This window comes from Salminus brasiliensis, chromosome 13 (genome assembly GCF_030463535.1).
Source record: "Salminus brasiliensis chromosome 13, fSalBra1.hap2, whole genome shotgun sequence".
NCBI classification, from domain to species: domain Eukaryota; kingdom Metazoa; phylum Chordata; class Actinopteri; order Characiformes; family Bryconidae; genus Salminus; species Salminus brasiliensis.
The window spans coordinates 11,969,190-11,985,752 of NC_132890.1; the positions used below are offsets into that span (position 1 = coordinate 11,969,190).

Sequence of the window (16,563 nt, forward strand, 5' to 3'; positions counted from 1 at the left end):
ATTCAATTCCATCAAGAATGTAAGATGTTTGTAGTGTAACCTGTTGTGCACCTTGTGTTATATAGCCTACCTAAAGGCCTGTGCTCGATTATGGCTATTGATATCCTCAGCAGTTCTAAATGCACTGCACTTTTTTAAAATCTACAGATTATAGTCTTGGCTCTTGGCTAATTATAACAGTGGCGTAGATTAGCACCAAATATATTTTATCATCAGCATCTTTAAAAGAGACTGAGTGATTATCTCAAGAATTAGGACTCTAAGCCATCCTAAGATCATTTTTCTGTGCCATCATATGGAAGGTGTATTAACACCGTAAATAAGAGTGAACTAGAATACCCAAAACATCAATCACTTCAGCACATTAATGACTGATATTCTCTATGCGGGCAGAGTGAGCACTTAAGCACTCATAATGTGCCTGTGTTGTTATAAAAGGAAAGACACATATCCCACTCCACTGTATTTCCTGTCTTTCTAAACTGAGAAAACACTGATATATTAGACAGTCCAAAAGATAAAGATGCCCAAATGATTATGAGAATACCAATTCATTTTCAATACCAACATTTTTTGTGAATTATTTATGGGTTCCAACCGCAAGACATAAATACAGCTTCATACAATGGAGCTAAACATTCACTGTTCTTTATCTTTTGATTTGGTTTTCCTTTGGGACGCCATGTCTTTGAGTTTTGAATCGAGTTTTCGGTGCAGGTAGGCCTTCTTATTTGGATCCATAGACTTGTCCTTCTGCCCGCTCCCAGCATATAGTACTCCCTCTTTGCTAATTCTCATACGGGCCTGGGCTTTCGCTTTGTCGCCACATCCATGGACCTACAAGACAATATATTAGTTACTACAAATACAAGAGCTAACAATTAATAGAAACTAGTCGAGAACAGCTATTACCTCACTGAGGTTTATTGATGTTCATTAGTGCTGAATTAAGTGAATTAGTTCATGTAAAAGTTAAGAAATGCTGAAGGAGACTAGGCTCATTTTGTCTTTCATCTCTGAACTGTCTTAGACTCAATAGTGTTTGTAATAGGCTACTGTATTTGTATTTACTTCCTCACCAGTCACCAGTGCCAACTCACACCCCAGCAACTCCACCCCAAATCACTGCATATGTTGGATTTAGCCAAGTGGGCATATTTGTGTTTGTAAGCAGAAGAGCTCAAAATGTATTCATGTTTTGTGGAATAGTATTAGTAATGTATTTCAATACATAACTATTAAATTTTTACTTCACCAAACACTTTGAAATGTCCAAGAAAACTGGTTAAAAATTGGTTAAGGCCTGGTCTGAAAGAGGGCCCAATATCTGGCTCTCAACAAGCTCAAACCCTGAACTCTGTTATCATTTGGTCCCCTCCAGGCTTTGTCTTGCTCAATGGTCTTGGGTTTGTCTTAGGGCGTTATCACACCTGCACTTTTTAGTCTGGTTAAGTCAGTCTCTGGTTCGTTCTCACCCTTGGTGCAATTAGTTTGGGCAGGTGTGAATACAGTAAGCCCACTCACAATATGGTAAAAATACACAATATTTGAAGATTTTTTTCACAATACAGTTTAATAGTAGTTTAAGCTGTAAGTAGTTAATAAATACTACAGCTATGAGCAAATGCCATATCTGCCGCTGCTCCATGTTAAACTGCACAGAAATATGCACTAGTTCAGAACACAGGACCTTGCATTTACTGCATTTACTTTCTTGCTCCTGCCAATAAGCGGACAGAACATTCTCACATAGTTTGCTGTGATGCATTTTGGTGTGCTTGGATTTTTCCCTGTGTGAAAACAAACCAACTCAAGGGGAAAACGGTTCAGAGTTTACAAGCTTGTTAACTGATTCAGACTAGATCAAACCAACTATAGGTGTGAAAACACCCTAAGACTTGTGGTCTTAACTTCAGCCCTATCGTGAAGCATGGGTTACCTCTGGTATATGGTGACTCAGGCAGTACTGTCTGTTACAATGGAGACACAGCTGTCCCAGTGTGAGGACGCTGGCTTTACACTTCACAAAGCCGCACACTCTGTCTGCTTTCACCACAGCATCAATGAGTGCATCAAAATCGTCATCAGGTGCGGCAGCCGCAGCTATGTCCACAGCCCCTGCTTTCATTTTGCCCTTTCCTATAGCACAAATACACAATGACATGATAACAGCAACCATGCTCAAAGAAGTCCCATCAATTCCTTATAACATAACAGGATCACAGCACTCAAGACAGAGGACAATATAACTACAAACCTTTGTCTGCACCTTTGTTCTTTTTTGTAGACTGGCCTTTATTGTTTTGGGGACCCGTCTCTAGCTTTTTCTTTTCCTCCCGTTTTTCCTGCTCCCGTCGCATACGCTCCAAATGAAGGCTTTTTAAATCAAGAGCAGGCTTCTGTGGTTGCTTGTTGGGCTCCTCTGGAGCTTGGATCTCTTGTAATGTAGTGTCTGGTGTCGTAGGTTCCTTTGACTGTTCCTCTGCTGGACCTGTAGACATTCTATCTACTGGCTTCATTGGTGCTGTCTTGGAAACTGTAATACAGCGCTGTTTTCCTGTTCCTTGGCTCACATGCTTCAATCCCAGCTCTTCTGAGAGCTGGTGAACTAGCAAACGCTCGTGAGAGTTTAGAGAGGAAGGAAACTGAAGCTCTTTCTGGTTCTCATCACCCAGGAAGACGAGCAACTGCTGCCTCATCTCTTCTTTAATAATCTGAGCCTCTGTTGAATCATCTGCTGAGGATTTGGGGCATGTGTACGGGCGGTTATTACTTAGCTGTTGGGCATCAGATGGTGCTTTGCCCTGACCAGTTCCCTTCCCTTTGTTCTCCATGTCTTTCTTCTGCTTGGTCTCTCCTTTCTTGCCTTGCTGGGTTTTTGCCTTCAGTTTGGTGAAATTATCTTTGACATTAGCTTGTTGATCCTTGTGGCTGCGGCTGTAGTTTTCGGGAACCACGTCCTCCAGGTACTCAAAAGCAGTTCGTACCTCTCCATGCTCAGTCATGTAATCAACCAAGGATTTGAGGAAGTCATGGTTTCGGACTGTTTGAGAATCACACACCAACATGAGCTGGCGTCTGGCTCGCGTTACTGCTACATTGATCCTCCTGTCCTCTGCAAGAAACCCAACCTCACCTGGAAGATCAAAATGCAGTCAATTAAAAATGGCCAGTTCAGACAGGCACTTCTTACCTATATTTATTTATATTTCCATATATGCTCATTATATATGTATGACCATATATATGACCATATATATATATATGGTCAATGGTATAATAATTGGCGCCTCACCTTTTCTGTTTGACCTAACCAGGGACAGCAGCACAGCCTCCTTCTCTCTACCTTGAAAGCCATCCACAGATTTGATTTCCAGCTCAGGGTGCTCATTTGAAAGCTTCTGCCTCAAAAGATCTACCTAAAGCATGAAGAGTGTGAGTGAAATCACACAGATAGTAAATTAGTTTCTTAATAAAAGCTGTTTTTCCCTTCATTAAGAAATGTTAAAAAGGTATCACCTGCCTGTAGATTATAAGGTGCAATGACTGCAATGTCTTTGGCCTGCACACCAGCCTCAGTCAAGGCTTTCACATGAAGTGCCACTATGTCAACTTCACCTATGTAGGTTCATCAAAATAAATCATTTAACATTGTATTACAAGGATTACAGTTCACAGTAATTTCAGTCCATTTTAAAAACATCCTATTTTACCCAGTAGGAAAAAAACCTGACTGTTACCTTGATTGCCTTTAGACTGCTCATCTGTGTCCTCCATTTCATTCAGACCACAGCCAGCTGTGTCAATGAGAAGCAGAGGCATGCCAGTCTCCTCGAGATCAGCTACACCTGACAAGTCTCTGTTTTAAAATATATTACCATCACATACAAGTAAACAGAGTAACTGAAAGTAGCATTGTTGTCACTCCATTAACACTAATACTATGCTGTAAGTAATATCTGGCTTAATGAGGTACCGCATACTTCAGTAAATGTTTCTCCACTGATGGATGTGCAGTCAGCCTCCCTTGGTACATCTGCTCTGAAGCCCACTGCATAATAGCACTGTTCATACGGTACTGAGTGGTCAGCATTCGAACCACTGAGTCTCCATACTTCTGAATCAGCCGTTCCATTAGACTCACAGAAAGACCTTTAGCAGCAGCTCTGTGAAACAGTGAGAAACAGACATTTAAACATTTAAATACTAATATGTTAATAAAATGACATATTGTAAATAAATATTATATTTCTGGTGTTTTTTTCTATATATGTAGGCAATGTAATTAATAATGAAAAATAACAAAAAACAAATTACTCTCTTAAATAAGCAGTTCTTCAATGGTGTTTTAGTAAAGGTAATGGTTCTGTAGAGAACCATGACAATTGAAACAAAAAAACGTTTAAATTGTTCTCTGGCAACATGGAAAAACTCCTGTATATGATTTTTGTAAAATGGTCCTATTTAGCACCAACAAGGGTTCCACTTTTGTTACAAATCAAAGAACCTTGTCAGTACTATACAGAACCCGCTTTGCTTGTGAGAGTGTTTAAAAAGAAAAGCATTTTCAGCAGTGGTCTCTGACGTCTGGGAAATGACATGGTCCTATTCATACCTTCACACTAAAAAAAGACTGGTGCCTCAAATCACCAAACAATGCAGAAAAATCCTAAACATGCTACAGCATTAACATGTCATGAGACACAAAAGATGTGCATAAAATAAAGGTTTTGTTTCTCAGCTTACGTCTGGGATTTGATTGTAGGTGGCAGCTGTTTATAGTCCCCTGCCAAGATGCACTTGCGTGCTTTGAGCAGCGCAATCCAGCAGCTGCTCTCCAGTGCCTGAGCGCATTCATCTATCACCACCAGGTCAAAATGCTCGCTGGGCAAATACTTCAGCGGGCCGTCATCGCTGGCTCCTACAAAGACAAAATACCACAGTTACTCACAAATTTAAGGTCCAATTCATACCCAACTAGAAACACAGCCTTTTCTCTGATTTGACCCCCTGCCCACACAAACACTGCGTTTTAGGTTATTGAAAATAGGAGATTTTCGAAAATGCTCTCTACGCTGGAGATTTTTGAGAACTCAGTATTTTATGTGGAGGGGCAAAACATATTTATTTGAAAATGCTGGCATCACAATGTTAGCTTTTGCAGACTAATGACTGTGAAATAACATCCTGCACTTAAATTTAGGTATAGCTAAAAAAAATTAAAAAAAAACAAACAAAAAAAATGCACTTCTTGGCCAGCTCAAGAGTGAATAGGTGATTCAGAGATAGTGTCATTGCCACGACCATGTAAATTAGTACTGTATTTAGGTCTGTTTTGGCAGTTATGATGGCTTCATGAGGAATTTGACATCAAACTTTGTAAGGTGTTAGCACCCCCTGCTGGTTTGCCATGCTTATATGAGCACTTTATGGTGGACAGAGAGATTTGCAGCGACATTGCTGGAGATAGAGAGAAACACGTATGATTTCAAAAATGTCCAAATATGTAAGATGAACATTAGAAACCACATTTACAATAAACATTCAGGATTACAGGTTTTGGAGAACTGCTTACCAGTGTTGGTTGCCAGAATGACACTAGCCCTTTTCAGGATCTGCCTAATGGCCACCTCTTCCCTAGACTTGAGTTCCTTTCGCAGATCTCCAATTTCTCTTCTCAGACTGCTCCTCTGCCCTTTGTCACGCACTTTCTTCATCTGACTCTGTGGCCAAATCAGCAGGTTGCGAACGGAATTATAATATGTTGTGTCAATGGATCAAGTAATCTTACACTTTTATGTGACAGTTATGTTGTTTGTATAACAGAAAAATAAACGGGTACACTTGAGAAACACTATGTCAAGCGTGTGATGAAGGAATAAACACTTACAAAGGCTTTATCCATGTCTTTCCGGACATCTGCGATGATGTTGCTGTTGTCACTCTGTGCAACCACTGCATCCAGTGAATGTTTCTGGACTGACTCCAGTAGACGAGCTGGATGTCCCAGTCGCAGAACTTTAGCCTTGCTCTTAGCCAGGCGCTCCACCAAATTATCCACTGCCACATTAGAGGGGGCACAGCACAGAACCTGCAGGCATAATTGACAGTGTATAATTAAATGTTAATCCACCCACTGTTCAAGTAAACAAACGGTCTAACAGGTATACAAACTAAGACACTGACTTAATGGAACACGTACTGTTGAAAAATGCCAATACTGCTAATGATGAGGACCAGCAAATGTGATCTCCCTAGCATTATGTAACAAACCTGACTCTCTGTCCCCTTATATTGTCCATTATAGTAAGTAGCTGGTTGTAGCATTTTCTATCTAAAGGATAGCTGCTTTAATAACTATAATGGTGCATAAAATGTAACATGCAAGAAATTAGAAAGCTAAATCGTACCTTCTGGTTTTGTTTCACTGCTTGCAAGATAACTTCAACCACAGTTGTAGTTTTCCCAGTTCCTGGAGGCCCATGTATGATGGCAACATCTTTCTGAGACAACGCAAAAGACACAGCCTCCTTCTGAGAGTTGTCTAATCCAGTATTAATCCATTCCAAGGCATCTGCAAATGAAAAGGAAGAGACCACCACCACCACCACCACCAATTCAGTTCTCTTGCACTGTGTGAACCATTGTACACTATAAAATCCTCACTTGTCCTTATAAACACTTACAAAAACAGACCCTAACACACACTTACTTTGCTGTGACAGAGCCCCAGGCTCTGAGTAACCAAAAAGTACACTAATTAGATGGGCAGCAGGACCACCTCTGTATCCATTCAAAGAGTTCAAAGCACTGCAATAAGAAAAAAGAAAGTTCAGCAAGTGAGCAGTCTGCTGATGCTGTCTAATCAAAATCATTACTAGTTCATGACTGGACCTTTTTATTAGAGCTGTCATGTTAAATCTAATCTTAAAAATAAAAAAAAATCTTCAGTAAAATTCTTACTAATCTTTTTTGTTTCTGTTCTTAGTCAAACCATAAAATTAAAAAAAAAAAATTTGTTAGTGTCAGCAAATTCAATTCTTTTTGAGACTCTGGATAAATCTTAATGGCAGTCATTTTGTTTGCACAATACCACGGCAGAGAATCTATACTTTGTAACATATACACACAGCGAGACTGTCCACAGAGAGACGCTGTTAGTACTCAAATATCTTTCCGTGCTTCGCATCGATGACGCTGTGTTAACTGATGAACATAGTACCAACTTTGAGGAGGAGATTCAGACTGATGAATATGGTTTTGTAATGACCTACAAATACACTTTCTGGCATCTTCTAAGTGCCATTACTGTCCATTATTCTTAGCCCATTGACATGAGGAGTATTTTGAAGTGTGAAGCACCATAAACACATTAAACATGAAGTGATTTTGCATTTTAAAGTATCTTGAAGCCAAATGGTCAGGGAGGTCAGACAGATTGTATAAAAAACACACTATATTGCACACTATAACAGTCATTAAAAATCATACCTAAATTGTTTGTTTGTATTATTTATACAAACACAAAGAGCCAAAAAGAGACATTCCTAAATGAAGGCTAATGCTGCAAAAACATATCAAATAGCTAAGCCAGCTGTTCACATTCCCTCCAAAATCAAAAACTGCATCAAAAAAAAATTCATGGTTAAAATCTGTTGTTGTGGTTTTAGATGATCTTTGACCATAGTATGCAATCATTTCACCAACGACTCTGAGTGTCAGAAAACCTACCTAGTTAGTCGTTTGTAAGTCACATCGTTTGCAAGCTTCATGACATTAAATAGTCCATCACTTTCCAAGTTGACACCATCCTGAGTGTCATCAATAGCAACCGTTACTGATGTCTGCGTCACACGGGTCACCACACCTGAGCAGAGCTGGTTCGGCTGACTACAGCCTTCTGATGCATAAAGGCCCACTATATCACCTACAATCAGAACCAAACACAACCGTTATTGCCTTCATGTTTACACACTTCATTCTGCAACAACAGTAAGATCATGTCTCACCAGGTCCAAAGCTATTGCTGGGAAGAACTGTGGGGCTTGTACTTTTCCTGGGCTCGAAGGTAACAAGAAGTCTTCCATGCATGCCAGTTCTCTGACTTCCAATCTGAAGCTTTAGCAGACATACCCCTTTCTGTTGTAGGTTCTTCAGAGACAGACTCTTCTGCCATGCCCTGCAATTAAAACATTTCAGTCACACCGACTCACGGACTCGCTTTTGGTTTCATATCAGCAGATTGGAAAGGTCCCTGAAGATCAGGTGTCAGATTTAAAGGGACACTATGATCTTGAAGGAGGGAGGAACTTTTGACAAACTATGACTGATCCCATCTCTGTGATCTCACCACACCTGACCTACACACCTAGACAACTTTGCGTTGGGTTCCCATTGCAGCTTGCAACCATTGGAAGAACTGTCCACATAATTTTAGGAAAGCTTTTTTTTAGCTTGTGGCAAAAGGTGGCACCCTATGACAGTGTGATGTTTAAAGTACTGTATGCCTACATATGGCTGAAATTAGAACATACAGAAAACAAACAGGGGGTCAGTTCACTTACCTTGTTTCTTCGATTTCTGCCCCTCTCTCCTCTTGTAAGAGTTCAAGAGTCTTGGAAACGAAGCTCTCGACCTCCATTTCTAACTATGGGCTAGACACACAGGCGACACATTAACAGCAAGTTAATAGTCTTGGTATAGGTCATATTTAGTAGCCGTAGTAAACTGGCGTTCTCTTGCTGTGTGAGTTAGTAACTGTACCTCGCTGTGGTCAGTGTGAAGTCTGCTGGCAGGCAGAACACAGGGAGAGATAAGCCAGCTAACCTACCTGTCTGATGGTCGCTGTGCTCCTGAAACACCTCTTCAGCAATTGGAAACTTCTATAGATAGTGACTGGAACTATTTTGGAGGACTGGACACATGTTTATTCCCCTAGTTATATTTATATAGGTTCTAATAATCTCTCATTTCGGCAGAACTCTCTCAACGACGTGCCTGTTTACAGTACAGCGCTTGCCAAGACAGGTCCGTCCCAAATGTGGTTCCCTGTTACAACTCAAGAATTCTTGGAATAGCTAAAGATCCTGCAGAATGACCAATAATGGTTAATTAAGTAATTGATCAGACAGATTTGCTATATTTTATTTTATATTCTTTCTATATTTTGTTTTTTTTTAGATACGAAAGAAGGTAATACACTGCAATGCCGCTCTTATATACACATGTCAGTATGGGGTTAGCTAGCTATATATTTAGCTAGTAACTACTAAACGCAGTTTAAAAAACAGTTTCGTAGTGCAGCTCTTTTGGTTTTATGTGTAGATTTTAATTTTACATTAAACTTGTAACTAGTCTGCGTTTAAGCCTAAGCACCGCTGGCGCCACCGGCCCCTTGTTACTGATTTCGAGTTTTCTCTTTGCGGAGGACATCATTTACTGTTACACCGGTCATGCTTTGAGGGGAATGTCAGCGCCTGAATGAAAATGTCGGTCTGGGGTGTTTCTCTCCGTGTTTAGTTTTAGGCACTTTACTCGTGGGTTCAGTTTTGTAACCAGGTCGTTGTGAGTACTGGGACTATGGGTCGAGTGATGAAAGTGTTGCGGACTCTGCGGAACCACTGGAAGAAGTCCACCTTTGCTGCGTGTGTCCTGTCTTACGGTGGATACTGGTTTTATGGAAAGCACTGGTTAGTCGTTTAGAGGTCATTTATTATAATATCACCTCGACTTAATCAGGACAGCTCTGGAAATATCACATTGGCGTTGAGCACCTCAAAGTATTTACAAAATAATCCACATCAGATGATTTGTTGAAGTGATCAAATGTCCTCTGTTTGATTGACTTGTGTGCTGAGGGTCTACAGAGCTGTTCATATAAGCTGTTCATATAAGCTGTTCATGATTTCAGGCTGTTTATGGTTGAGATTTTATGTTTTAACCAGGTGGAAAGTACAATCATAATTCTCTCTCTCTCTCTCTCTCTCTCTCTCTCTCTCTCAACAGTGAAAACGTGTTGCGAAGAGAGGCCTGCCAAGAAGCCAGGGTAAGATATGTCTATAATAATTAATTATAACAAATAAATGTATTAATATTATTAATAATACATTTAATAATAATAAATGTATTCGTTTTGGTTGTAATTTATTATTATCAGTGATCTAAATAAATAATGGTTAATCAGGGTGAATGGTTAAAACCATAACATCGACATAACATCTTAGGTCAGGCCGGGCAGTTAATCAAAACCATCATTCAGAACCTCAAATCGACGTAATTTGTACCCATGTTGATTATTACGTTGTTTTTTTTTTGTTTGTTTTTTACAAATCTTTAGAATAATTAAATGAATAAATTAATTCTGTTGCTACTTCTGATAATGTACTGTCCCCTTAAATATTACTGCGTGGTAAGTTGCGTAACTCTGCCCCGTCCAGTCAGCAACATAGAAGCAACCAAGCCAACTCAGCAGCTTATATAATCATTCATGAACATAATCGAGGTAAGATGATCAATTAATCGTGATATTGATTTGAGGTCATATCGCCCAGCACTAATCTTAGGTGAGATCACATAATAACATTAACCCAAAAAGGACAAAAAGGGTGTCATGATTATTATACATTATTAAAGGAGGGGGTGATCCCCTTGCATCACCCCCCCCCCCCCCCCCCCCAAATCGCACTGATAAAAATCGTATCACAATAAAGACATCTATACAGTATTTATTATGATATTTTGGCACACAGAGAAACCACACTTGTAGCAGCTGATTGAGGACAAAAGTAAGTGTGCAATGTATAGCATTTTTTATTTTATTTCATTTGTTTACAGGAATTTGGCCAGAAATTAATTGGACCACATGAGTCGCTGAAGAGGGCAACAGTCATCCTGAACCCTGCAGCAAGCAATGGGTAAGCTTCTGCTGCTCTGTCTCATGACCAGGAGTCTGTTTTCACTTGCTTCACGTTTGATCATTACTAAGCTTAACTTCTTCTCACAGAAAGGCCAACAGTCTGTTCGAGAAGAACGCAGCCCCCATTTTACACCTTGCAGGAGTGGAGATCAAAATTGTGAAGGTATTGGAGATACCGGAATAGTCTCATGTTTTTGTGTAAGGGTTTGTTATGATACTCACTCATTATCACTCTTTCTACAGACAGATTATGAAGGGCAGGCCAAAAAGCTAATGGACCTTATGGAACAGACAGACATGCTGATTGTTGCTGGGGGAGATGGGACACTGCAGGAGGTACAGCATGTTGGTGTAATTTCCCTGGAAACATTCGGGTGTTGGAAGCCAGTGTGACTGATAATGTTTCATGGCTTGTGTTTTGTTTAGGTGGTAACTGGCTTACTACGAAGAAATGACGAGGTATGTTCTGGTAATAATAGTATAGTAGATGTGTTTGTTGCAAGTGTGAACGCATGTGTTTACAGACGCAATGTCTTGAAATAGTTATCAGATTCATCTTGATTACAAATGAAATTCACAGATTGAGACAGACACTATTCTTGTATTTTTCTTTGATTTTTGTGCTCTTTTTTGAGTGCACCTTTCTTTTTTTTGCTGTAAGAATAGCTTTTGGGTGTAAGTGTCTACCAGCATTGAACACTTTGAGGGATTTTCTTCATTCTGCACAACATATTGGCAGCATTAGGTTTGCGCCACACAATGTTTTACATTTGATCAAGCTCCAGTTTTGTTTAATCTGACCACAAAACCTATTTGACCCAACATGCTCACTGGGGTGTCCAAACACTTGGATGTTACTTTGCAGCCTTTTCATATTTTCTGCATGCGTACAGCTTCAACTGTGGTGGTCCTTTTTACAGCTTTCCTTCAGATTCACTGTAAGACCAATGGAACTTTAAAATGCTAGGAGCTTTTTTTGTCAAGAAAAAGTGAACGTGTTTTTTTTTTTTATAAATGTTTGTTGGTTAGATACTATTTGTAAGTGGTTGAAAACTGATGCAAGCATCATTTTTAAGTTAGATTTTTTTTATCACTTTAAATGCATTTATTTCAAATTTAGAAATTGGACACAGCTCAGAATAAGCAGACATTTGTAATCCTGGACGGGGTGCTTTAGAAAGGCACAATGTACAGTTGAAGCCAGAAGTTTACATACTCTATATGAAAAGACACACATGCATTTTTTTCTCACTGTCTGATGAATTTAAAATAAACTTTTCCTGTTTTATGTTAATTAGAATGACCAAAATATTATAAATATTCAATAGAATTGAGATCAGAACCCCCATCTTTAACTTTCTATCTTGTAAGTGTGTGCTGCTCTGTTTCAATCCTAGGAAGCTTTCAGTAAAACACCAATAGGCTTCATTCCTCTGGGTTCACACAACTCCCTAAGCCAAAGTCTGCATCTAGTTACTGACAGCACAGTTAGGTAAGTAACCCTGGTAAACTAGTATGTGTGGCATACCACTAGTATGTCAGTCTAAGAGGCACAAGGAATTAAATTTACTGCAATTACTGTCAATTTGGGTTTCAGGCGCATCACTTCAGCAACACTTTCCATTCTCAAAGGCGAGATGGTGCCACTGGATGTTTTGCAGATAAAGGTTTGCATGCTGACATAAATAATCTATTTGCAGGGTCATTTGTGAGCCTAATATCTGTGTTATTCTGTCCCCAGAGTGAGAAGGAGCAACCAGTCTTTGCACTCTTAAGTATACGCTGGGGTTCCTTTAGAGATGTTGCAGAATCCATCAGCAAGTATGTTAGCAATTTAACCCCACATACAGTAACTCTAGCAGTAACATGTAAATGTGTTTCAATATTTGTTTTAATTGAAAATCGGTTCCCCTCTGTCATCAAGATATTGGTACCTTGGCCCTTTGAAAACAAGAGCAGCGCATTGGTTTAGTACACTAAAGGTGGGTATTAACATTTATGTGGTTGATTTTTTTTATTTAAATAGTTAATTCAAAATTAAACAATAAATGATAGTAAATAAGCATCAGATAGCATGTCCTTTCATATTGTGTTTATATACCGGTCCCAGAGGGCTGAATTCCTGCACATTTTTTGCCTTTTACTGACCTGTTTTAGGCCTTTTAGAGCAGGGAAATCAGCAAACTCTGCTGGACTCTGGTCCCTGCTGCCCATCCCTCATAATGAGCCTTGGTGTCTCTTGTGTCTCAGGAATGGCCACAAACTCGCCACGCTTCTCTGTCGTATCTGCCTCCTGTTCCTCGGCCTCCGGAGATGCCCAATGAAAAGCCCACAAGACCGAACCTAATGTACCGCATCTATCGCAGGCTTCAGAATTACTGGAATCCTCCAGTAGAAGGTAGAGAGTTTGTAAAAATGTCCCTTGGCTGCAGGCCCTAAAAACTAAACTGCTGGTGAGCTTGCTCTGTATCATTGCATTTGCTGTGTTTCAGAGCCCCCTGTAGAGCCAGAGCCAGAAAATTGGGAGGAGAAGCCTATCTCCACCTTGGAGCTCACAATAAGTACACAGAACAGCAACCCTGTGAAGAACGTAAGTGACTTCAGTTATAACACTAATTCTTGTATGAGTAATCCTGAACCTGGGATACGCTGAGCTCCTCCTACCCTGTGTATTTTTGTTGTTTTCACAAATTTTAGTACACCTAACTTAACTAATCAACTAATTAACAAGCCCAGCTTGAGTGGACCAGGACTGGTAACCACTGCTTTATATAAAATTGTATTGAATTTATGTAGCGCTTTTTACAACAAATGTTGTCATAAAGCAACTTTACAGAAACCACTGCTCTATATCCATTCATACAATCAGAAACACATATCTGGCACAGTATCTGCAGATGTTCATGTCAGCTTTGTCTACCTCCTGCAGCGTACAGATGATTCTATGGTGCTGTCGGTGGAGCCAGACACACTTACAGTTGGACAGTTCATTACAGAAGGGTAATTATTCATTGGCAATCTCAGTAGGGATGCATATCAGAAGCATGTTGGTGCCCATATTCTTTTTTTGAGTTCACATTTGTAGGTATAAAAACATCTAAATATGTAATAAAAATAAATAAATAAATAAATAAAATAAAGCAGATGTTTGGGCACCCTGCATGGTCCGTATTTAGTAACACCCTCTTTGGCAAATATCACAGCTTGTACCTGTATTTCACTTTTACTTCTTGTTTGGGGGATTTTTGCTCATTCACCCTTTGGCTTCTGGTTCTGTGAGTCTTGAGCTGTCTTGCATGCACTGCTCTTTTGAGGTCTAGCCACTTATGTTCAAAGATGTGTATATAGGGGGACAGTGTGGGCCTGGGCAAAACCTTCAGCTTGTGTCTCGAGGTAGTCCGTTGTGGATTTTGAGGTACGTTTAGGGTTTCAGTGAGAATTCTTTCTTACTGGTCAGATCTGTCTGGGGCAGAAGCAAGAAAATAAATACAAGAAGAAGGTCCTGTGTTCTGGACTAGTGCATATTTCTGAGCAGTATAACATGGAGCAGCGGCAGACCTGGCATTTGTTCATAGCTGTAGTGATTATCTGGGCAGTGTGCCAGGTTGAATGCAAAGGGCACCTGGGTGCAGGAACTGTGGAGCTTAAGTGAACTGCTCCAGACGAATAACACTAAGGGTGAGGACAAACCTGTGTGCTATTTAGAGATTTACAGATATTTTAACCAGGGATGCCCAGACATTTGCATGCCAGTGTATACAATGCTGTTAAAAATATTTTTCTCTCCAAATTTCTTGTTTTTCCATGTTCTTCACTCTTTATTGCTTCAGATCTGTAAACAAAACATAAGCTACAGTTTTTAAATGATTAATTTAATTGATTGGATATGGTTATCCAGCACTGACTGGGGCCATGTAACAATTGAATTGCCCCTTAATTACTCAATAAATGAATCAACTAAATGTAGTTCCTAGTTGGCATCAATAAGACACACCTAGGCCTTTTTAAAATACATTAAAATATCAGATAGTTGTGCATCTCAAAATCCTCAAAGCCATTCAGTGGATTCTGTATTTCACTGAGTGAGTGTATGATGTGATGTTTGCTTATGGCTGTTTATCATGTATTTCATACAGTACTAAAAAAGCTGAAAATCCACTGGAAAGCACAGAAAACACACTTCAGATAGAGGCCAGTGCATGCCGGGTCACTTTGCCCCAGGTAAGAACAGCCTGTTTTATTCAAAGATTTTGTTTTTTTTCTACATTGCAAGATACTTTCTGGCACTCAGCCAGGGTTATTAGGCTGTTCCTTCACTTGCTGCGTTTGTGTCCACAGGAGGGCGCTGGCTTTTATAATATTGACAACGAAGCCTTTGAGGCCATGCCAGTGGAAGTGAGGCTGTTGCCACGGAAACTGAAGTTCTTTTGCAGCGCCGAGCGCAGAGAAGAACTGGCGCAATTGAACTGAAGGTGGTGTGACCAAATAAACACACAATTGGGGAAGGAAGTTGAAGTCGGTGGATTCTGAACTTTGTTCTCTGGGGTATCAAACTTCTAACCACGTACTGTGTACTTTCACTGCCTGGATGGTAATTAAACAGTGTCTGAGCAGTATTGTGAAATACTCTCACCAGCCACTGTATTATAGATACTTTACTAACACTGGTGAGGGCCACCATTCCTCAGAAAACAGTCATAGTTCTTCATGACATCCACAAAATAATGAAAATACTTGGGCATGTTGATGTGATTGTGCCACACAATTCCTGCAGATTTTTCAGAAGCACGTTCATTCTGCAACTCAGACTTTCTGCCACATCCCAAAGGTGTGTTCTACTGGAATCGGTGCTGGCGACTGGGAAGACCACTGAATTGACATAAAACCAGTCGGAGATCACTTTTTTTTGTGTCATGGTGTATTACCATGCTGGAGGTAGTCAGTGGCTACTTTGTGGTCATGAGGGGATGCACATGGTCAGGAACAAGACTCCCCAAGTTAATATGGGATTAACATGCCCACAGTGTGCCAAGAAAGCACACCATTACACCACCTCCACCAGCCTGGATTGGTGACTCAAGGCAGATGAGTCCATGGATTCATGCTGTTGGTGCCAAATTCTGCCCCTACCATCTGTGACCCTCAGCAGAAATTGAGATTAATCAGCCCAGGCTACGTTTTGTGTCTTCAATTGTTCAGTTATGATGAGTCTCTCCACTGCAGCCTCAGATTTATGTTCTTGGCTGAGACAAGTGAAATGTTCAGTTGGAAGGTTACATGTTTGTGCATTCTGAACCCGCCTGCTTCCGTTCTTTATTACACCATGCTGAGTAAACTCTAGGGACTTTTTTTTGCTGTAAATCCCGAGAGAGCACCAGTTACAAAAATACTCAAACTGACCCGTCTGGCAACATGAACGCCATGATCAAAATCATTGGAGATCCCTATCCCTGCTGGTCCATATGTGCATGTTTGTCTGAATAAACAGATGTATAGGTATTCCTAATAAAGTGCTCTGTGAGTGTATGTTCCAGTTCACTATCTATTCGGATCAAAGATCTGTTCGAGCATGTGCTGCAGCAGGTGTGTGAAAATGTATGCATCAACAAACTGTGAAATGACTTAAAACCCCCCAGAAACCCAGTGTT

The 16,563-nt window shown here is 40.1% G+C and overlaps 2 protein-coding genes across 2 annotated transcripts; one reads left to right on the forward strand and one right to left on the reverse strand.

The window, feature by feature from the left end:
• Window positions 1-550: 550 nt before the first annotated feature.
• Window positions 551-9,022, reverse strand: ighmbp2 (immunoglobulin mu DNA binding protein 2). Its single transcript, XM_072694967.1, has 16 exons — window positions 8,831-9,022; window positions 8,565-8,654; window positions 8,010-8,179; window positions 7,732-7,927; window positions 6,713-6,810; window positions 6,411-6,574; window positions 5,891-6,091; window positions 5,576-5,723; window positions 4,747-4,921; window positions 3,984-4,166; window positions 3,741-3,859; window positions 3,520-3,618; window positions 3,296-3,415; window positions 2,258-3,136; window positions 1,940-2,139; window positions 551-837 (listed from the first exon to the last, which is right to left on the reverse strand). The coding sequence occupies exons 2-16, from the start codon at window positions 8,639-8,641 to the stop codon at window positions 640-642; spliced, it is 3,027 nt and encodes a 1,008-aa protein (XP_072551068.1). The 5' UTR covers window positions 8,642-8,654; window positions 8,831-9,022; the 3' UTR covers window positions 551-639.
• Window positions 9,023-9,452: 430 nt separating this feature from the next.
• On the forward strand, window positions 9,453-16,426 carry agk (acylglycerol kinase). The gene is made up of 15 exons (XM_072694961.1): window positions 9,453-9,689; window positions 10,006-10,045; window positions 10,834-10,913; window positions 11,003-11,078; window positions 11,159-11,251; window positions 11,342-11,374; window positions 12,313-12,407; window positions 12,513-12,582; window positions 12,657-12,736; window positions 12,840-12,897; window positions 13,166-13,313; window positions 13,408-13,505; window positions 13,845-13,915; window positions 15,052-15,136; window positions 15,254-16,426. The coding sequence occupies exons 1-15, from the start codon at window positions 9,580-9,582 to the stop codon at window positions 15,383-15,385; spliced, it is 1,269 nt and encodes a 422-aa protein (XP_072551062.1). The 5' UTR covers window positions 9,453-9,579; the 3' UTR covers window positions 15,386-16,426.
• Window positions 16,427-16,563: the final 137 nt, after the last annotated feature.